Source organism: Melopsittacus undulatus, chromosome 7 (assembly GCF_012275295.1).
Source record: "Melopsittacus undulatus isolate bMelUnd1 chromosome 7, bMelUnd1.mat.Z, whole genome shotgun sequence".
Taxonomy (NCBI): domain Eukaryota; kingdom Metazoa; phylum Chordata; class Aves; order Psittaciformes; family Psittaculidae; genus Melopsittacus; species Melopsittacus undulatus.
The window spans coordinates 51,520,704-51,543,316 of NC_047533.1; the positions used below are offsets into that span (position 1 = coordinate 51,520,704).

General features: G+C 46.2%; 2 protein-coding genes across 2 annotated transcripts in view; both read right to left on the reverse strand.

Moving 5' to 3' along the window:
• Positions 1-4,955, reverse strand: part of DNAJB14 (DnaJ heat shock protein family (Hsp40) member B14) — a 28,760-nt gene extending 23,805 nt beyond the window's left edge. The window contains exon 1 of the mRNA XM_005148653.4: positions 4,622-4,955. Coding sequence (XP_005148710.1) covers positions 4,622-4,754 — 133 coding nt within the window. The 5' untranslated portion in view covers positions 4,755-4,955. The remainder of the gene's footprint in view (positions 1-4,621) is intronic.
• A 1,503-nt stretch (positions 4,956-6,458) lies between these two features.
• On the reverse strand, positions 6,459-8,706 carry H2AZ1 (H2A.Z variant histone 1). Its single transcript, XM_005148652.2, has 5 exons — positions 8,527-8,706; positions 8,017-8,094; positions 7,528-7,641; positions 6,998-7,127; positions 6,459-6,852 (listed from the first exon to the last, which is right to left on the reverse strand). Exons 1-5 carry the CDS (start codon positions 8,527-8,529, stop codon positions 6,791-6,793), a joined length of 387 nt encoding a protein of 128 aa, XP_005148709.1. The 5' UTR covers positions 8,530-8,706; the 3' UTR covers positions 6,459-6,790.
• Positions 8,707-22,613: the final 13,907 nt, after the last annotated feature.

Here is a 22,613-nt window from a genome sequence, read left to right on the forward strand (position 1 = left end):
CACAGCAGCCTGACGTACCATGGCTGAATAGCTACACCCGGACTAAACAAGGAGTCAGTTGACTTGAGTGCCAGCCCTGCGCTCACACCTGCCTCTGCAAGACTCACCAGTTGATCAGATCAGGCTTTTTACTACAAAAATAAAGAAACAATTAACATTTAGATGCCAAGTTGTATACTGAGGGGATGTTTTCACTGAAAATGAAGTGAGGTTCTTGAAAACAGGAAAGCTATAGTGGCATTATGGATTGTAACTGAAGCAGTTATCCGAATATGTGCAATAGTTCATTCTAATATCGTCTGTTACGGTATTTTAGGTTCTGCAAGAAATGAAGGAAGAACTCCAACAAGGTGACTGTGTCTGCAGACTAAGAAGTAATCAAGAAGAGAGATTTGCACAGACAGTGCCCTGAGAATGAAGCTTTTTCTGTCTGAATGTGCCTTTTTTTTTCTATCCTGTGATGTTTGGTATTTAATAATAGTATCACGTGGGATCATATTGAACATGTGACCCTGACTTACCCTCTAGCAAAACTGTCAAGTAAGTGTTATTTCAAATCCTGCCTTTATATTGGCTTTGCTTTAGAAATTCCCCATCCCTACAGTAATGCTCATACCAAATCAGTAAGAGATAATGGTAGAAACACAGGTATAGACAATGGTTTGCATTTTTAACACCCAATGTCTCTTCACAGCATGTTTAGCTGGTCTTTTCATTAATTAGTTTAGCTGCACTACACTTTCAACATCACTGCTTCCTAATCACCTCGGAGCTCTCATCCACACAATGGAGCTTCACTGCTGAGAGGACAATGCAGCATGCTTGCAAAAAAATAATAAAAAAAATCAAAACCTTAAGTGTTAACTTTTAAAATAGCAGGACACAGAATATACAAACATGCTATTGTTCTACACTGAAAAAGAAAACCATACAAACGGTCTGGGGCCATTGTTTTCTTCAAATAAAAGATACAGTTCAGATATTCAGAAACATTGTTTTGACTCTTCTGTGAACTGCTGGTGGTAAAACCACTGCTGGAACTGCAGTCCTAGCAGTGTGTTAAAGAAAACTTTCACTGTGCATTTAGGTGTTTAAAACTAGGACATACAAGGAACCAAAGACTTATTTTGTTAGCAGGTAAGACAACGAATCTTATCTCCAGTGTGTCTGAAGGCTCTCTTGTGTGTACTGTTACCTGCTGCTGAATGAAAGATCCTTGCACTGCATTTGATTCCATTATGCATTGAACATGACCCCCACTTTGACTAATGGAAGAACCATTTAATTCAGAATTCGTACTAATGCAGCAGCCTGAAAAACTAAGCTCACATACTCCTACAGAGTTTGGGCTTTAAAAGCAGTATCAGAAATAGTCCAAGAAAATTTTCAGCAGCACTGAAAAATAAAGTTGTCCTTCATATAATTTTCTGCTTTCAACTCCAAACAGAATGACACCTAAGCTTAAAAAGATCTTCTCCTTTATTATCTTTAAATCAATTCTTACTTTTTTATCCAGTCAAACAACTAGTTTCCACTCAGTTGCAAGATGGATCATTAGCAAAACCCATAATCAAGCAATGTTTTGAATTGTAAAACAATTTTCTAGCAAAGTGACATCAACATGACCACTGCTACTATGAAGTCATTAGCTAAATATCATTAAATAAGCACTGACCTTACATTACACTATTAAAGCCTTAAAATAGCACTGCTGCAGTCAGCGTATTTCAGACAGAAGCTTTGTTTAGCAAACTAAACTACACTGATAACTGAACTAGTGCTGAACACACTAAATGCAAATGCCACCAAAACCAAACCACACATGGTATTGTTTTAGAGACAACAGTTAAAACCTACTCTCTGTCCTTTTATAACCTGCCATAACATCAGGAGGAAAAAGCATCAGTAAAAGATTCAGTGCTACCATTCTCTCTGCTTTTATCACTGATGGAAGATCAGTTGTGAAAGGGTGGGCAATTGTTCTCAAAGTGATATTAAAAGGTACAACATATGAAGGATCTGTGACTTTGGTGAGAAATTGGTATGAACTACCTTCTAACACATACCCCAGAGAGAAAGTAAGCAAGTGCAGTGACAACTGGGGCTGCACCATACTGTCCTATCACCATACAACTCCAAAACATTATGACTGTAAATTAAGAATCTGTGTTAGAACCAAAACCTTAATTGTTTCCTTCTCCCTGGTATATGCTATGACACATTTTTAATTATCTGAATCATGAAATATTGTTTCCTTTCTCCACTGCTTAATTTATCTAAAACCCAACAGTGATATAAGAAAACAGTAATTTCATTTTCTCTTAGTCAGTGTAAAATGCCAGTTCTAATTTATTGCACACCTTCCAGTGTGGAAAAGAGGACATTCTGTGTCCTTGCAGCTTACTGGACTTTTAACAGGGCTATTTAAGTGCCTCGGGAACTTGGGGGTGGGGAATCAATGAGTTGGTATTGTTCTGGGAGGAAATGGGATGAGTTGAAAAGAACTATCAACCTCCACAGCTAGAAAACTGAAGCACAAGTTTACAGAATCCCCTAATTTCTAAGTACCCAGTTCAAATCAGGCCTAGGGCCTGCTTTTTTTTTTTCAGTGGTATTAGGGCATCTGCAATTCTCATTAGCTTCAGATGGAGCTTTAAATGCCCACCAGTTCCATAAACCAGGCCCTTGTTTCAAGCTGAATATCTGAAAAATGAAGCACAATTAGGCATCACTAATGGAAACTGAGTGAAGTGACTTAACGTCAGAGAAATACTGTGAAGCATCTAGTTTCAGTACACAGTTCCCCAGATTATAGTCTACTACCTTAACCACAAGGCCATCTTCTCACCAGATGTACACCTCATTTGTGACACACTTTGCTAATAACCACAGTGAATAAAACAAGTGTCCTACAGACAATAGCCTAATTAGCTATCTATTTCTTGCACTGAATACTTTACAATAGTGGTTATGTAGAAGCAGCCCCACTTAAAAGGAAAAAAAAAACAAAACAACCGACAAACACAAATGCTCAAAACATAAATCAGTTGGAGATTTTTCTTTCTGGAAAAATCCAGAAAACTACTGTAACTCTTATCTTGGAGGTATAAAATGATAAAGCTATGTGAAGCAAACACAGCTATTCGCTGTCTTTGGTGGAAGAAGCTGGATTGAAAGCCTTGGCCTTCCTGCCTCCTGCTTCCAAAAAGCTGAAATTATTTCCACGCATATCATCTTCTCAAGCAGCAGAAATTTAGGGGAATGTAGCACACTTCTGCTTGGTTTTCTTTCAGAAAGGTATGTAATGTGGCAAGAACATAAACAGTACCATGGTCTTGATCTAAAGGAATGGTTACCTTCCTCCAGGTGATTTACCAGCAACATCCATCCTGTCTTGCAGGAGAGAAAAAGACACCCCAAAAATCTATACTACAAAAAACAAAAGCACCCATGAGACTTTTGTTTATTGTCTGCATAGAAGTAGTTGGGAGATAAAGGTCAGAAAACGCTCCACTGAATCTGCTCACCTAACTTAAAGGCTTTACTACAGAATAAAATACAGCAAAGAACACTTCCAGCCAGAATTTCACCCCAAAGACATGTTCCAAAAATAGTAAATGCTGAGGCCTTTAGGTCATTATAGAGCAATGAGTCTGTCGTGTTCCTTCCATGGTGTAGACAATGAGAACCAGAAGGCAACAAGTCACTGCTGCATTCAAAGGACTTTCGAGCTGAGTTCTGACACTATGTAACAGAACTCCAAGACAAGTAACAGCTTTGTATACACTGAAATCCTGCTACTGTTCCTTTTAAAAAATAATTTCTAAAAACCTTTTGCTAGGCAGATAATCATGTGTCAAGTTTCAGCACAGAAGTGCCTGGAGAGCCAATAAAGTCATGGGGGGGGGAGCCACCTATCCCATTTTCTCTAGGTAAGTTGAATGTGTGCACAATTCCTACGTAGTTACTGTACAACGAGAAACGAAACAAGAAGTAAACGAGAGGATGAAGACATGCCCAGTCTGGAGCTGCAGTTCTTACTGCAAACCGTTAGCTAGGATTAATTCACAGTGACAGAAGAGACGCCAGCCTAGCCTGTCTCGGACCGGGGCCTGAGCTGTCCTGCTGTTCATCGGGTTTAAACAGAGTCTACGTGGCTATGCTAATATTGATGGCCAAAGGGAGAGGGGAATGCATGCGAGGGCTTGGGCAGGCCCAGAACGAGCCCTTTTGGCGAGGAGGGAGCTAGCCCCAGTTTCCCCCCCCCCCCCCCCCCACCGCCGCCGCCTGACGCCAGAGCCGTGCATTAGCGGTGGAAATCCACCTGCCCTGAGCGCTCCTCCCGGGCACGTTAAGCACCACTTCAGCCTTTTTCCCCAAGCCTGAGCCCCCAGCCCAGGCTGCTCTGGGGACAGCGCCGGCCACGCACAGAGGACGCGCGTGAAGGGTCCCCTCGCCTCAGCCTTAGGTGGCTGCCGCGCAGGTTAACGTCTCCCTAGGGTGAGGAGACACCCTCCATCCCCCTCCCTCCTGCCGTCGCTGCAGTTCCCCCTCCTCCCGGTGGAACAGGGCAGCGGGAGAGGGGAGGAGGGGCGGCCGCGAAAACAGGGCCGAGCTTCACCTCGGGCCGTCTCAGTCGGGTACAGCTTCTGGGCCTTGCCGAGGAAGCGGAGAGCACGGTCACGGTTGCCGGCCTCCAACGCCTCCCGCGCGATCCCGATGCACTTCTCGGCCTCGTCCCGGTTCCCCTCCATCGGCTTTTCCTTCCGCCGCCTCCGCCCGCCGCAGCGCAGAGAGAAGGGGCCTGAAGCCAGAGCGGAGCCGGGCGGAGCAGAGAAAAGAGAGGAGCGGAGAGGGCAGGAGTGCGGGCGGGGACTCCCCTCACTCCGCAAGGCTCATCCCGCCGCGCCACTCCGCGCCGGCGGTACCCGCAGCCCCAGCGCGGCGCTCGGCCCCGGCAGCCAGCCCGGCCCGCCGCCTGCTTCCGGGACGCTACCGCGCATGCGCCTCCTCGCGAGCTCGGGGGCTCCCCGCCCGTCCCACCGTCGGCCCCGGGGCCCTATCAGGAGCCCTATGGAGCATCTACGCTGCAGCCAGCAGCAGGCTTATCCTTGTCGGGAGCGCTGTCGCCCATCCGCACGTCTGCGGGGCCCCACTGCTGCCCGGCCGCAGCCTGCGGGAGCCGTCTAGGATGGAAAAGTACCGGGCGGGTGGCCGTGGACTATCGCTGCACTGCGGCCTAGGGAGCACAGCACCGCCGGTCTGCTGCAGCCTTTGTGGAGCCCGAGAGCTGTAGTTCTTTAATTACCTATGCTTGAAGGGGCCAGCTAGCACCTTGTAACGGCTGCCTATTATTAGCAACATCAATCACACCCGTTGCTGCAATGAAAGCATTCGAGCGCTGCCCCAGTGAAGCACCACAGCTCCAGGGGACAAATGCAGCTAATATGTCTAACCAAGACCTGCAATCTAGGTCAACACTTTTCAGCTACAGTGCTGCAGCATAGAGTATTACTTGAAAGGGGTTAGGGAAGCAATATAACCTGTTTAGCATCCTCATTTTAAGTATTTTACTGCTGGAAGAGCAGTTGTGGAAAGCAGAGCTTGCTGCCCTCAGGTACAGGAGCTGTTCTCTACAGCACCTCTTGCCCCATAAAAAGGATGAGGTTTTCCCCACTGCAGTCACATGCAGACCCTCTCTGTGAGAACTGGATTTACAGAGAGCTGGAGAACCTACAGATGTGTCCACCCCCCTTTATTCTACTGCTATGATGGATGCTACTGTATAGCAGAAACCATGACTTCAACACACCCTCCTTAAACTTTAGCCCCATAGTTTAAACACTCACCACTAGCAGGTGCTCCAAACAGCAACCACGCGCTTTCCAGCTCAGACTGCAGTAGAGGTAAAGCTGACCTGTGGGAAATGCCACACCAGGACAGAGCTATTTGCTTCCCTGGGAGCAGGTTTTGGACTCTGCCTCAAAGTTTATATGAGCCAGGAAGGGCTGCTGCAGTACAGCCTTTGCTTTTATGCATGTCTCTCTATGGTTTTCTACAAGAAATAGTGCGAGAAGTCCAGCTCTACCATAAAGAACATCAGCTGAAGTTGAGGATTTTCACCATCCATCCAGCTTACCTTCTTCCCCCTCCATGACAAAGCTCTTCACTATGCAGGCTGGCATCAAGTAAACTGGCCTTAAAGTAGCATCAACCTGACATCTGCCCTACTAGAGGCACTTCTTACTCTGCACAGCAGGCTCAGCTGGCAATAGTGTAACTTGGCAGGATGAAACCTGGGTGCCTTCCACTGAATGGCATTTCCCAAGTGCAACATTCCAGGACTGTTTCCACACCCAAAGTACAGCTGCCAGGACCACCAGAGTTGCATATTCTTCAAGCAACTCAGAGCTGTGTAGTTGAGACCAAGTATTTTTCAGTTAGTGGACAAGAGACAGGTCTTGACATAACATTTATTGAATATTTCCACTCTAGTGGATGAAAAGTCTGTACAAAACCAAACATTTCCTTTACTTAAACCAATCTATAACCAGTCAGCTCAATCAGAACTCACTACAAATACAATAGCTTCTTTGAAGCCATGGTAACACTTAAATACGGTTAAGACTTCAATGCAGAAATTTGGTTTGTTAGAGAGCTCAAGGGAGCTTCAGTTTTCAAAGTTACAAAAAGGCAAAATTGTGTTTCACAGATACAGTCCACTGGAATCACCAACACTGGACAATTAAGTACTTAAGAGTCCTGAGATAACAAGGAATCCTGGTATCCTTTAGACAGTTTTCTGTTGTCCTTTCTTTCCAATGAGAGACTTATGGATATGCGGTATTACACCTAAGAAACAGTAACAATTGAGACCATGTTATTTCTCAGTTTTCCTAAACTCTGCTCTTCAAGCAAGCAACAGCATTAACCAACCTCTAGATTGGTAAGAGGTCTTGCCACCCAACCCATCACAAACAGCAAGAGATTTACATACCACCACCAGCAATTGTTGCCTTAATGAGAGAATCCAATTCCTCATCTCCTCTAATCGCAAGCTGCAAGTGGCGGGGAGTGATACGTTTTACCTTCAAGTCTTTGGATGCATTTCCTGCCAGCTCCAGAACCTGAGGACAAGACAACTTTAAACTCAGTTACACAAACCAAAGTGAGAGCAACTGCATGGCCAAGTACACTGGCAAGACCACCAAGATGGCAAACAATGCCTTTTTCAAAAGGGTTCCTCCTTTAGAGCTCTGCATTTAGTTTTCCAAGAATAGACTAAGCTTTACAACAGACACAAGTATACTGGCACAATTTGTAGAATACTTCACCCTTCCATCTTTCCTGCAAGTCAGTGATTTGAGCTTCAAGAAATGCAGCACAAGGTTTAAGTGCATCCACTTAAGACTGTCTCAAAGCAAGGAGTTCATAGCCCAGTCCAAACTGGCAAAAACACAGGAGGCTCTGATCATTATGCCATTTTGGAGTTGACCAACTTGCTTGCATCCACTGCAGGAACCTTACCTCAGCTGTCAAGTACTCCAGGATTGCAGCACTATACACAGCAGCTGTGGCTCCTACACGTCCATGGCTGGTAGTCCTAGACTTCAGATGCCTATGGATGCGGCCAACAGGGAACTGGAAAATAACAGAAGTATGAACAGGCTATGACAAAGAAGACAGAAAAAGAAAACCACATGCTGGGCAACAGAACCCTAGTGGCAGAAGTACAGGCTACACTTGAGAATCCAACTTAGGACACGGTATGCCAAGTTTACATCACAATTCTAACCACTAACAGTACAACCACAACGAAGTTTTCTTCCCTCCTGGACAGATCTGTAAAATATCTAAAAATAAGCCAAACCAGACATCAACCTCAAGGATTAAACAGACCCTCACACCATTACGGACAACCAAGAGACAGACTGTAGAAGTCTCACATGGTACAACCAACCAAGACACGGAAGGCTGATCTGACTTTCCCTAATGCATGCCCCAGTCCCTGCTCACCTGCAGTCCAGCCCGCTGAGAACGGGACACTGCTTTGGTCTTGGTCTTTCCAGAGTCCTTCCCAGCTTTACCACCAGCCTGGCAACGAGAAGAGGCCTGTAAAAACGGCTGCGCCAACCCCACTATCCCCATTTCCCCCGAGGAACCATACCTGACGGCACCACCTTACCGCGCATGCGCGCCCCTCCTCCTCTCTCTCCCCCTCCCACTCCGTCCTTCTCCACCGCGGGGAAGGACGCGCGCCACCAAGGCGCGTGCGCGTCGCCCGCTACACCTAGCGGCAGACGGCCTCCCGGGCGCATGCGCAGCTGCCACTCCCTCTCCCCGGCGCCACCAGTGCGCGTGAGACCCCCCCACTTTCGCCTCCCCCCCTCCCGCCCGCGCTCCCCTCCGTCGCACGCACTCCCACCTCACACCAAAGGGCGCAATGAACCTTGATCCCTGTCCCTTCTTCTACATCCCCCCTCCCACACTAGCGCGGCCCGCTCGGGTGGTCCCGCGGCTCCTCACCATCGCGAACCAGAGGGCAGGGCAGCGCCGCGCAGGGGCTGATAGAAGACGAGAGCGTCCCTCACTGACGGAGCCCGAGCGACAACAGTGACCTACCCCGACCCGCCGCGATTCAAACTGCGCCCGCTCCCGCCTTCCCCCGGCGCTTTATAACCGCCTAGCGTCCCTGCATCCGGGTACCACAGCCTCGCCTCTAGCCAATCGCTGCGGGCAGGGGCGGGCTGCTCTCCCCAGCGACAACCAATGGCGATGCGGGGTGGTGCCAGTCTGGTGGTGCGGAGTGCGCCAAAGGCCCCGCCTCTATTTAAAGGGACAGGCGTCTCGGGAAGTGAGGGGGTTTGATTCCCGGGGGGAAGGGGGGGATGTGTGCGCAAGAGACTATCGAGGTTGTCTGCTCAGCGCTTCCTCAAACTCCGGCCACCCTTCGCCGTTATTTCGGGGAGATGGAGGCACAGACCCTGCAGGTCCCGACATAGGAAGCTCCCCCGCTGCGGCGGTGCTGCCTGGGTTGGCATGGGGCGCTCCCCACTGAGGAGCCTGCCGCCAGCGATCGGGGCATTGGGGGGGGGAGCTTTCGAGCGTGCGGGGCGGCAGGGTCCCTTCACGAGTCTCCGGCAGCGGGTCTTGCCCTCTGAGAGCTGGAGTCTGATGGAAATGAAATAGAATAAAAACCGCGTGTACCTGGAGGGGGCCGCGGCCCTGCCCGCAGGCCGCAGTACTGGCCTTCAGCCAGCCGCTCCTGCCGAGCCACCACTCGCTTCCCCCAAACTGAGGCGTGAGACCCCGGCTCTACCGGCCTCGCCACGCCCAGGAAGGGGAGAGAACCGTCTATCTGCTGGGATCAGCAGTGGGAAGCGTGGTTGCGTGCAGGCTTCGAGCGACCCAAGGCATTTGTGAGGGGTTGTTTATTGCTGGGTGCCATTCCTTGCACCTAGCCTTGCTCTGTCTATCCTTCTACTCCTCTTGATGTAGATTCACTTTTAACTTTATTGGGGAAGGTTGAAACCTTCCCCAGTAAATTGACTTAGTGCACAAAGCATCTCAGAAGCAGCCTCAAGGAGATTACATCCCGGTCTCGGGATGAGGAGCTATTGCACTGCATTAGCGAAGACACGAGGCTGCCCAGTGCCGTTTAAGGGTGAAGTTGCAATTACTCTTCATGGTGCTGGGGGTGGGGAAGTGCCGGCGTGGCCAACAACTCCACACGGCTGCACTGGTTTTTATTTTTGCCTCCGTGTTATGCAAGAGACACATGATTAGCAAGGGCAGCTCTGCCTCAGACCCATTTGTCTCGGTGGATATTTAACACACTATCGGTAAAATCTGTTCATCACGAAGCTGGTTCCAACTGTAACATTTAATTAATGCAGGGCAGATGTCCTTAGCTTGAGCACTTCAAATCCCTGCCTGTATTTCCCTGAAATGAAGCCCCACATGGCATTTTCAATACAGCATCATTATTTCTACTTAAGAATAAAGTAGCCTATATATTTAACCTCAGTTGACCCACCTCGTTCAACTCCAAAAAAGTAGCAATTCATTGTACTCCTCCTTACCATTCATTGTAACTTCTCTGTTATCTGTGAGATACCCCATTCATCTGTGAGTATGCAATATGCTCAGGGAGAAACTCTGGCCCTTCAATGGCTGAGTACCTCTTTAGTAGTAAAACTCTGTCACGCAATTTACCAATCTAATCACAAAACTACCACTCAGTAGGCATTCATGTATGTATTTCTCTGATATCAAAGGGTCCTAAGCATGATGAGTACTCTTACAGACAGACATTTAGCGGGAAATAGAGCTGAGGGCATAAAGTTTTCGTGAGGATACTCTCCTTACCATACCTTTCCCACTTTCTTCAGGTCTGCAACAAGCAAAATAGAGTGCCAAGATGGGAGGGTATGTGCTTGTCCCTAGAGCTGCCCTTCAAGGTCTTTCCAGCTGTTCACTGAAATAGGAAGGATTTAAAACTTTGTGTCTCTTCTGCTCCTAAAGCTGACCCCAAATATTTGGTGTCCTGCTTACAAAAGAGCTTTTGCTCCAGCCTCCAGGAAGCCTAAGGCCACGTCATCAATGCCTTCAACACTAGAGCTTCAGTTTGTACATTTTGCCCTAGCTTCAGGGAGACCTGCTTCCAGGCACATAGAGAGTGAGGCAGGACTAGACTGAGAACAGACACTCCTACATGCAGGAATCTGGTGGTTTGTTTTTATGTAACTGTCTGGTGGCTCTATTTGAAGCATTAGTTGTTTATGCTTTCCTTCAGTGAACAAAAAGATAATAGAGTTTGGATTTATTTTTTTACAGTTTAAAAGTAAAACTCAAGGTTTTACAGAAGCCTGTTGAAGTTAAGATTTCATTAATCTTGCCATTTAAAAAAAATATTTCTATCCAAAATACTTACAGCAAGGACCCATTTTGGTTATTTTTCCTACAGGGAAGAGAAGCCAAACTGCAGGTTACAGGCTCTCTGGGGACAGCATTTGAGATGTAGGAGGAGAAAACCGGTTTTTTTTTTTCTCCCTGATTTCTGTCCACAGAAGGGCTAGGAAGTGAAACAGAAAGGCCTCGTGTCAGGTGAAGATAGTCCCTGCCACAGAAGTTCCTTGCTTCCCACACAAGCTTCCCCAACAGCTTGCTTTGCCTGCATGCTTTCAGCTACTCATGGCTCCCTACACCTGGGAGGTTAGGCAAGGCAGTCTAACACTGAAGGTTATGCTAATGCAAGGATGTATATTTACCAAACAGATCATGTCAGGTAGGGTACATGAAACTAGCCCCAGATCATCCTACGCTAGCTAACAAGCTTCTAAGAAGCACAACCTGCCCCCTGATATTTAAAGAGAGAAATTTAACTTAGGAACACCAGGAACAACCCCAACCCCAAAGGAACTTCAGATGCAGCTGTAAGCACAAATAACCTCAATCCCACCAAGGGAGTACTTACCACCACAGTCACCCTAATGAAACCAGTACCCCAAGCCTACCCCCAAGTGTCTTATTCAGTTTTTATAATGTAACCACCTCATGGGAGAGAAGAAAGACACACATCAAGGGACTCAGAGCAGAGTAATTGGCTTTTATTGGTCCAGTTAACGTTAATAGGTCCTTTTAAGGTGAAAAACTCCTCTAAAAGGAAAGGTTATGGGGAACCCGGTGAGGGAAGACTCAGTCATGCAGTGTGTCTAGAAGGGGAATTGCTGATACTTGTGCAATAGTGTTCATGCCCTGTTGTCTCAGTGCTGAGGTGTGCTGGGGCATCTTTTTATTATCTCTGAAGGCCAAAGGGGGAAGAGCTTTGCATATTTTACCCAGCCCTTGTGTATTAGTATTAAGTTTTTCTGATGCACCTTATTACAAGATATATTTGTACTAAACCATTGTCTGTGTTACGTATTCTGTGACTGACCTCCTCTTGCTGTAGAGCATCACACACAATCCAGCAGACAAGCTGCTGATATGGTGCCCTGGACAGCAGGCGCTTCACACCTACCCTGTGAAGCTGGATGGCTGTGCTGGTGGTATGTAGGCCAGCTCTAACTGAGTGCTGTGTCTAGCTGTAGCAGGATTTGTGCAGGTCCTCACTGAGAGGCAGTCAGCTCTGCAGCAGGAGCTACTGGGTAAAGATTACCTCACATTTGGAGCAGAGAGTTGTAGCTAAGGACATTTGATCACCTGGCTATGTTCTCAGGGCATGTTTTTCAACATGTGTTAGGAGCACTGGGATGTAGTGCCACTAGCCTTTCTACTCTGTCTACTACTTAATACAATTTCCGTGGAGACTAACACTAATTTTCACTTGCCTCCAAAATATAGAGATTCTGTAAGGCAGGGACCATTTCTCACCCCTCACTATTAGGTTATGAACACAGTATTATTTGGTCTCTCACAAAGTTTTAGTTTCTGCAGAAGTGGCAGTGATCATCTTCCATTAGTAGACTAATGGATGAATCGTTTCCAGAAAGCTCTTTGTATCGCATCCCTCAGGGAACTTTGCAGTTTCTGGATCCTGAACAAGTTTATGTGGGAGCTAGATGCCTAGGTGCTTAGCCCTGCCATGATATTCCTGGGATACAAGTTTGAGTATCTGGGGAACTTTAAAGCCACACAGGAGAAGGCATTTGAGGAATTTAACTTTTTAGGTGACAGTTACTCAGAGATAGCTTAATTTTTAGTATGCTGGTTTTAGTCAGAGGTTTTAGTGTGTCTAAATTTGACCTAACACCCCCTTAGGTGAGTAATTTAGTTTGCTGGGTTTTTAAGTTTGTAATCACCACTTATGTTCATTTAGGCTCTGTTTTTTGTGGTGAGATCAGTTACAAATGGCTTGTATTTGCCCCTGGGGTCCTCTCCCTTTGCAGAGAGCTTCCCTGCTGCCCTTTTGCAGGACCTCTATCAAATAACAGGATTCTGCTCAGTTGGATCTCTCTGCTGGCTGCTGTGTTTGGCTTCAGGAAAATCATACCCTCTCTGGTTTCATGGTTGTGTTGTATGCAGTGACGAATGGATGCAACTGTTCGGTTTAACAGATACTTTTATTAATCTGATATCTGGAAACAGCTTTGCATGTCTCTCTAATAGATCTGCAGAGAACATTTGCTTACTGATTTCAGAGAGTCTTGGATTGCCCTCATATCTATGGTGGTGTTCTCACAGAATCGTACATTTTTGTATCAGCTATTAATAGTGTCATAATGTCTAGTCTGAATAGATTTTTATCTTGTTCCTGTTTAGCCAGCTGTGAAAAGAAACTATAGCTAGTTAGGCAAAATGAAACAAGAGTCTGTCAGAGATAGTGCTAGCCAGAACGTCTTACCCTCATCCTTCCTATCATCTAATGCAGAAACTTACCTTTCCCCACTCTCTTGTTGTTGCTATATACCTAAGTCCTCCCTCTTCGCCCTATTTGAGCTCCATTTAGGATAGTAACTGAAGTAATATTTACACAGTTTTGTGTGGTGCTATAAAGCCATATGCTTTATAGTTGGAGTACCTGCTCCAACTGCGTTCAAGTTGAGGAACTCTTGGGGTGGATCTGTTTTGCCATGTGATACCTCTGCCCAGAGGCCACTGTGACTAAACAAGCTTGTACCAGTTGTAGCATTTGGTTATACTAATCTCTTTTCCTAAGAAAGCAACCTGGAAAAAACTTTTGGGCTAATTGCTTTTTATTTCACTATCACTCCCAGACTAAGCCTGCATTGTAAACAGTCTACATCTGATGTAGTGATGGCACTGTCTTTGATTTGAACGGGTAGGGTGCTATGAGCATGTCTTATTTCAGTTCATTCTGTCAATAATATGCATAACATAATTCTTTCAATAAGTGTGTGCTTCTTCAGTCAGTCTGCTTACTAAAAGGTTTAAGTTAATTTGGAACAAAGAGGAGCAGACATTAAAAATCAAATGAGGGAAGACGAACCCAGTGTTTCACATCTGGCTTTCAGTGCAATCCTTTGAAAAGAAAATACTTTCTTCTCTTTGTGGGACTTCAGTCTAGTCACCAGCTCTCCCAAACAGTGACTTTGTTCTATTAACTCTTCACACCCACAGCCACCCATTCTTCTTCCAGCACTTGACAGCTACCTTTCAATCGATGTGGAGTATCTGAGCGCTTCTATCCCTGACCATGCCAATGCACCAAGGAGGGAAAGAAACGGTGTTATTAGAGAAATCCTTTATGTGAAAAAAGAAACGTGACAAAAGTAGTGTTTGCCTGAATGTGGCCAGTTCCATGTTTTCAGTTAAAATACTCCTTTGCAGGAGCTGGAAGTGATTCTTCACAACTTGTTTCATGAAGATGAAAGGGAAAATAGAAATGCTATCTGCCCCTTGGAAGAACAGAGAGAAAATTCACTGGGGTTCTTGCTCTTTCCTTGCCAAAGTTATTGCAGGTAGCAATGGCATAGTCCTCAATTAATAACTCATAATTAATAATAACATGTTCTTGGGTTTAATCCTCTGTAACAAAGAACTGCAAGTACTGAGAAAAGTACCAATTTCACTGAGCTAGTCAAGGTATCAGTACGAATATAAATATTACCAATATGCCTTTATAACAGTGATAAGAATAACTCAGGAGCTCACTTCTGCCAGAGTTTGGGATTGCAGCTATGGGGTGTCTTATTCCCAAAAAGAATGATTGCTTGAGAGGTTGTTTTTTTTTTTATTTTTTATTGGTTGGTTTTTTCCCCTTTATCTTTAAATTCTAATAATTGTAGCTAAAAAAAAAAAGAAAAAAGGGCATCTTTCACCATCTTTCATCTTTTCCTTGCTCCTTGCTGCAGTGAAGATCCTTCTCTTCTGATCTGGGTTTGTTTTGGAAATCTCTAAGTTATTTTAGTTTCCTTATTGCAGAGGTTTGCACTTGGAAGCAGTTGATCCTGCAGTACAACTGTTAATGTCCAATTAAATTTCATATACTGTGAAAATGGTTTGCTCTTTGACCAGAAGCATGAAGATAGATCTCTTCAACCTTAACGGGCCTGTGATTGAACAAATAGAACTGGCCCAATGGTGGCAGCATAACATAAGAAATAAAAGATGACAGTATGAAAGGTTTCCTCTTCAGTAAGGTTTTTAGGCTGAGTCATCACCACCAAAGAGGTATCCTTGTTCCTTGGGCATGGGGTTGCCTTTAAAACCAAAGCACAGCACTTATCCTGTTGTAAAATTGGAAAACATTTTATCTGTTACTGTCAGGCAGTCAGGCAAGATGAATGCTTCACATGGGAGGGAAGGACCTCATCTGATGGCCATCCAGTTAAGGTCCTCTGCTAGAACTTCAGAGTTGGAAAGGTAAGATGCATTAGGGATCTTGTGTTAAGGAGAGATGTTTTCTTAGATGTGAAAGCAAAATGGGATTTTGTGTCTGAAAGTCACTAGGTGGAGTTACTGCAGATGAACAGAAGTGTGTTTATACAGCTATGAAATGACTATCAAACAAATAAACTCTTTTCTAGCTTAAAAAAAAAATAAAATCCCATCCTGTTGAATTCTTTGGGGCTTCTGCATGTTCTGATAATTTCTTGATTATACATCATTGCACCACTTCTAATTTTCTCACCTGGGGTTGGGCCTGTGTGTTCTTGTGTTTGTCCAAAATCCAACAAATCAGCCCCCACGTGCCCATGGACGTCATTCAATTGAGGTAAGATACTGAACATTTGTAGCACAGAGAATTTACGAATGTGTGAACACTAAAAACAGAAACAAAACCACATCAGTGGTTTGAAAGGGTTTTGGCAGGAGCATCTTCTTCTTTTCTATGACTCTGAGAGGGGATGCATATCCATCCCTCTTATCTTGGTGAAGCAGCTGGGCTACTGCAACCACAAATCAGGAGCAAAACTAAGAGATGGTGACAGGGAAGCCTTTGTCCAGCCAGTGGCAGTGCCAGTTGAGACAGGGAGCAGACCAGGTTAAAATAAGGCGCTCAGACCTCCTGTAGGAGGGAGAGATGCGGGACAGGAAGCCTGCAGTGTGGCAGCGACGAGAGGAAAGAAGCAGTGCTGATACCTGCCGGGCAAATCCTTCTCCAGGGAGTGGGAACTCCCATTCCCCCAGCTTGGTGTGGAGCAGATGGGAGGTAAGTGTGGGATGGGCTCAGGGTGGGAGCACTGGCACTGGGGTGTCTGGGCACACCAGGATGCAATGCTGGCTCCTTGAAGCCAAGGTGGGTCAAAGCCACAGGGAGCTGTTTGCACACAGTAGCCTCTCAAATATGAGTCTTGCAATGCCTTTCTCAGCACCATGACCTTGCCCAGATGTGGTTGCAATGTCACCAGAACCTCTGCAGAGTCCCACCAGCATGGAGAATACAACGCAGGACTCAACCATATTGTTGGAATGCAGACTTTGGGAAGTGGGGACTTTTACTAGTGCACAGTAATGTGGCATCTGCCAGCACAATCGTTATGGGTGGGATTTTTAGGCATCCCCCTTGATCACCGTTTTGATCCTGATTATTTGGCTTTGGCACATGGGTGATGGTGCAGGCAAGATGCCAAAGCTGCTCCAGGAAACTTAATATGCGTATGCATATTAAATACTCATACGCAGGCTGCTTTGACTCCCTAACTGCTTGTTCAGCATAGCTCAATCCATACCTCTGGGCTTCCTCTTGCTTTAGAGCAGCCCCAATGATACAAGGTCTGAAACATGCAAAGCAGTTTCAGAATGAGTCACTATAGAAGAGAAGGGTGGAATGAACAACCGGGTCCATCAGCAAAGATGGTTTCAGGCCAGCAGTCCACTTCCCTCCCCTGCATGGGGCAATGCAACAAGCCCTCCACATTCATGCATTTGAGGCAGACTAATGCTTATTGCTCAGCTTGGATGTCTGAGGAGCTCTTGGTTTGGGGACTGCTGGTACACTGTGCTTTCAGTCCCTGGTGCTGGCCTTTGAAAGATCTTACTTGCTGCATCTGACAGTGGCTACACAAGTGCAAAAGTAAAAGCCTCTCTGCAAAACCCAGCTTGGGGCAAAAAGCAGACATCCAGCAGCTCCTGGACCACCCATCTTGCGGGAGCCAGACACAGTGTCACCACAGCAGTGAGGGCAGGGGCTGCCAGCAACAGATGTCTGATCATCACAGACATAGCCATGGAGAGGTAATGTCCCACAGGGAGCATTCACACCAGGATGTAGACCCATGACAGTGGTGTATGGTCATAGCCTGGCTGTAGAGGTTTCCCCTGTGACCTATAGCACCTTTCCCACCAATTTCTCTCCCCCTTTCATTTAGAAACAGACTGTAATTTGCTGTTATATGTACTAGGTGCAGCAGATCTGCTATAGAAACAGCTGCTCCCAAAACCCACATTTCTCACTCCTTTCCTGAGTCTTCAGGTAGCCTCGCATAGAGCATAAAGATGCCACCAATGTGAGCATCTTTCAGTTCCCAAAGCTGCACTCATAAAAACACCAGCAGCATTGTGCACCCTATCTCCTGTAACCTTCTGTAACATTCCCTGACATATTCCAGCCCCAGCCACTGCAAAAGTGACAAAATAGCACAGTGACAGCATTAGGCAGCACATGGTCACTGTGTGAAACGAGTCTCTTACTCAGCAGCCTTTGCTCTGCTTCAGAAATGCTGCCCTTCACCAGAGGTCTGCATTCAGCTTTGCCTGAGCTGGACCTTATCATCAGCCATGTCTCCAGCAAAAAGCACTTACTATATTTCTAGCCATCATAATCTTTTTCAGAAGTATCATTTCCTCATCTTAAATGAGAGCAAAAGCATTCAGCACTAACCAGATTGATCTGTGAATTGTACTTCCTCTTGAACTTGCTATTGGCTTACAGGGATTTACATACCCATCAGTGCTTTCAGGCTCCACAGGTCCCCGTTGCATTACAAGAGAGCTATTTTTTGTTAAAACATCTGGGAATCATTCCTGTTTAAGCAATGGCATTGTATGGGCTAAATTTTGGGATCCTTAAGCAGAACATCAAGTCTTTCCTACATCCCTAAGCTCATCAACCAGGAAATCAAACATAGGGCATTTGCATGTCATTATTGCTTACTTATTTTATCTGCTTAGCCTAATTAGCTAACTAGGCTCATTCAGTCCTCAGCATTCAGTAATCCTTGTTAGAGATGGGCTTGAACTATGACCTGGGTTCCAATTAGGAGATAACAAGCTCTTGGCAACCTGTTGCCTCCTGTGGTTGCTTCAGCTGATTGTGATGTGTGTGGGTGCAGGAGCCCCCACCAGCACCACACCACCTCTGCCCTCCAGCTCTACACACAGCTGAGAAGCAGATCAGGACCTAAATCTGCCTTTTGCTTGGTAATAGTCTGCACATACAACATGTGCCATACCCCCCAGTGAAGGGGAGTTGGCTTTTGCACTCATATGTATCAGTCACATCAAACCACCTATAGCAGCCAGAGGAGCCCTTGGCTGTTAAAGCTTTTGTGTTTTGTCATCCTTTTCAGCTGCTTCTTGTTCTCTTGGCTCATTCCAAGCATGGCATGGTGACAAACCTACATACACACTATAGCCACTATTCACAAGTATCTGTAGCAATAAATTATGGCCAGATGAAAAAGTGCTTCTTCTATGACAGCCGTGGTCACCTGGCTGGGCCTCAGGTCTTGTTTCCTACTTGGCCATTGAAATGGGGATGTTTGTGTCTGCTCTGGTCCTGCATCTGCAAGAGGGGGACAGTGGTGAGCAGAGAGCCTGCAGGCTCTTCAGCACATCCCTGTGAACATCAGACCCAAGCACAGGGTCACACTGAGAAACCTGTTCATCACTTCCCTCTGGTGTTGTTTTCAAAGACCCATGTCTTCATTCCACAATTGTACCTGACCTCCATCTCCCTAGGCAATAGGAAAGAGTTTTACCTTCTGTAGTGCTGGTGCCATTGGTGAGATGTGCTGTTTTCCCCTATGGGGAGGCAAAGGGCTTTGGTAAATTGCAAGGGCAGGAGGCTTTGTGTAGGACTTCTACAGCCTTTTCCTAACCCTGCTCTTCTTTCCCCAGTCAGGGATCTCTGACCCTGCCAAGATGCAGTTGATCCTCTCACTGGAAGCTAATAGCTAGCTCACTGAATGAAGAAAATACGATTTGGCACCAGAAAGCAAACAGTCCAATTCTGGTCTCCCATCTTTGTTTCCCTCCTGGTGCAGTACATCAGACTTTTTGCTGATTTATACCTTGGATTGAAGAAGTGTTTCAGATCCAAGGTTATTCTCCTTTCAGGTGTGGATGTTGGTGATGTGTCCTCACTGTAACACAGAGTGAAAAAGGGATGTTCACAAAAGAGTGTTCACATCTGTATGGCGATGCTGCAGTTGGCAATGGGCAGCAGGGGACTTGAGGACCTGGCTGCCCAGGGAATGAAGCTCCTTCTGACAAGCCTCCTTGATGAATTGCCTGTAAAAACCTGGTGGCACCTTATGATTTTTTCTTTTTCTTCAAGAGGATCACTAGAACATGAAATGATTGTAATTTCCTTTGCTGAGCAAAGGAAAGCAGAGCTTAAAAGGGGATATAACTCAGGTCAGCTGCTTGCTGAAGTTGGCGGTGGTGCTTTTTCTGCTGGCTTCAGTGGATGCTGGAACCAGCTCTATCAAAGGCAACTTTGATTTTCTGTAGTTGTGTGAATCTTTCTCCCATTTCTCTGTGGGGAATAGCTTCAGGAGGCTTCAGAGCTCGGATTAAATCTTTGCTGAAGCTGGTCCTCAGCTTCTTTTTCTCCTTGCATCACAACTGCTCCTCTCTTCTACAGTTGGCAGCTGTAATCACTGCTGGCCTCCTCCTGCTCTACATCCCACTGTGCTATGAGGACTTCCATTTCCATGTAGCTCATGTGTACGCTCGGCTGGGGTACCCCAATGCCCAGCACATCCTGGGACAGAGGTACTTGCAAGGTAATATTTCTGAAGCTGTGGCTAACTTGCTGCTAGCATATGCATGGGTATAAGCCAGAAGCACAATGTGGCTCTGCGCTGTGTGGTACACCACCACACTGCTGGGTTTCAGGCATTGTACTTTATATTCTAACTGTAACTTTGCTCCTTGTCTCATACCCAGGAGCTGGAGTGGAAAAAAACGAGGTCATGGCTATGCACTGGTTCAGGTGAGGTGCAAAAAACCCCCAAACCCAACTCCTGCCATGGGAAATTGCCTTCTCCTGGGGAAAGGCTACTGTGATGAGGGGGGAGGAAATAGAGCTGGCAGTGCTTTGAGGAGAGACCTGTGCTGAGCTGTCCTGTGCTGGGTGAGGGAGCTGTGTGGGGCAGCAGCAGGGGGACCAGGAGATCCTGACTTTTCACTGGGGGTCAGATGCTTTACTTTGCTTTCCCCATCTGCTATTACTGCTTCTTTAATCAGCATGAGGAAAGTAAGTATATTGGTGGTGAGAGTGCAGAAGGTTGCTGGTGCTGCTGTACAGCCTTTTGGGGAGGCTTGAGCCACAGAGTCAGCCACAGGGAGAAATGCTCAGGCACAGGAGGGGAGAGGGCTAGGAGCTGATGAGACAACGTAAAACCAAACTACAGCAGCGTATTCATTTCCTGCTCTCAGCACATGCTCTCAAGAGGTTTCTGCCACGTAAGCAAGACAGCCATGCCCAGCGTGAGCATTTGCTGTGGTACCTGCTGTGGTTACAGTTGTGGTGGGAGCCTGGGCTTGCATCCTCCTGCTCCTGCTGAGAAACAGGAAGGATGAAGGATGTGGAAAGTTACTGCGCCACCCAGAAAGTGAGAGGAGAGGTGGGGCATGCTAGATGTTTCCTCTGTGCCTGCTCAAGGTGTACAACAGCATCAAGCTGCGGGAGTTTCAGGGCTGAAACTTCAGTGTGCCTTTGACAGTAGAAGTTGTGAACCAAGAAGGTGTCTTTAAGGACATCCATGTTAGACAAATGCTCAAACTTTGGTATGTTTCTGAATAAGGATGTTTCCCAAATCAGAGCCTGAAAATTTTAACGGGGTTGCATTTCAGGACACTGATTTATACATGTCTTTTTCCTTCTTTGCTCTTACCTTGCTTCAGAACATTCAAACTCAGGTTTTCTTCTTCTGTTCTTTCTCTTACCACTTTCTTTGCTCCTGTCTTCTCCCATGTAGGCGGGCTGCGGGGCAGGGCCATCCCCACTCCTCCTTCAACCTGGCTGTGGGGGCACTCAGAAATATGACTGTGGCACTTGAAGAAGGGTAACCTGAACTATTCCTCTTCCTTTCCATTACAGCTGCATTCCTAGCTCCTCCTGGGGAGGAGGGAAACCTAGTGCTGTAGGTACTCCATACATGAAGCTATTCCAGCATTTCTGATGCCTTCTCCTTATGTTGTCAGTAATGCAGCCCTGTCTGTGGCAAGCAAACTCAAAGACCAAACAGTTGGCCCAATGAAATTTTAAGAATTAGGTGACATGGTACCTAAAATACCTGTGGTCTGATTACATATGCATTTCCATTGGTGGTTTCCGAGCTGAGGCAAGGGAGAAGACCCATACTGGTATATAGAGAGATATTGAAGCCATATGTAAATTTTCTGCTGCAAAGACCTGTCTTTCTTTTTTGGGGAGCCTCCTTTTACTCTTCTTCCTGTCCAGTGAGGTCAGTGAGAAGTTCCCAGCAAGGCCCATAGCCAAAGAAAACTTGCCCTGTGCTTTGTATGAGCGTGGTGACTCATCCTGAGGCTAAGTGACGCTAAAACAACCAATGGGTTCCCATCATGGTGAAACACAGACTTTTTGTTGTTTGTTTCTTAATTGTTTTATTTTTTTTATATTTACTCCATGTATTAAAATTGAGGTTGAAGGGAGCAGTCTTAAGCTAACTGAGACTAAGAAAACCCAGTGTCTGTGCAAACCCTTGAGTCAAAGCCATGGCGTTTCATTTCAATCTCTGCTGCACATCATGTGAAGAAGCAGACTCACGTACTGAGTGGTAAAACCAGTATGTCTTTCAAGAGCTCCAAATGCATCTCTACTAAGACAAAAAAATCACCAAGCCCAAAACATACATACTCAGACCACAAGGAAAACCAGACAGAAAACCAGATCATTCACAGATGCTTTCAGACCCAGTAGCTGTGGTACTCTTATAAAAGCCTGGGTAAATAAAATTTAGCAAGAGATTAATCAAACCTCCTCCTAGCTTTTCCTGATGAAGGTTTCATGTCCTTCAGGGAAGTGGAGAAACTCCTCAGTGTGGCAGCAGCCCATGGGCTCCAAGAAGCTCAACAGCTTTTGGAACACATCCTCAAGAGCAGAAACCTTCCCTGAACAACTCCTGCAACACTGATGCTTGTCCAGCCTTGCTGCCTTCTGCACTTAGCAACCCCACTTTCTCCTTGCTGAGGGTCTCGCCTTCAGGCATTTGAGTCATTCATTGGACGTTACATCTGCTTTGCACTGCATCTCTGTGGTCAGATCTGTGCAACGATGTGTTTCGGTTCCTTCTTATTTTGCTTCCTGTCTCACCACTTCTGAACAGCACTGGAAAGGTGGGGTGGAGGAGACAGAGAGCCTTCAGAGTTACAATGGTGATGGGCATACAAATGACACTGAAAAAGCACCACTAGTGTCACACCAACAGATCCAATAATACTAAATTAGATCCAAA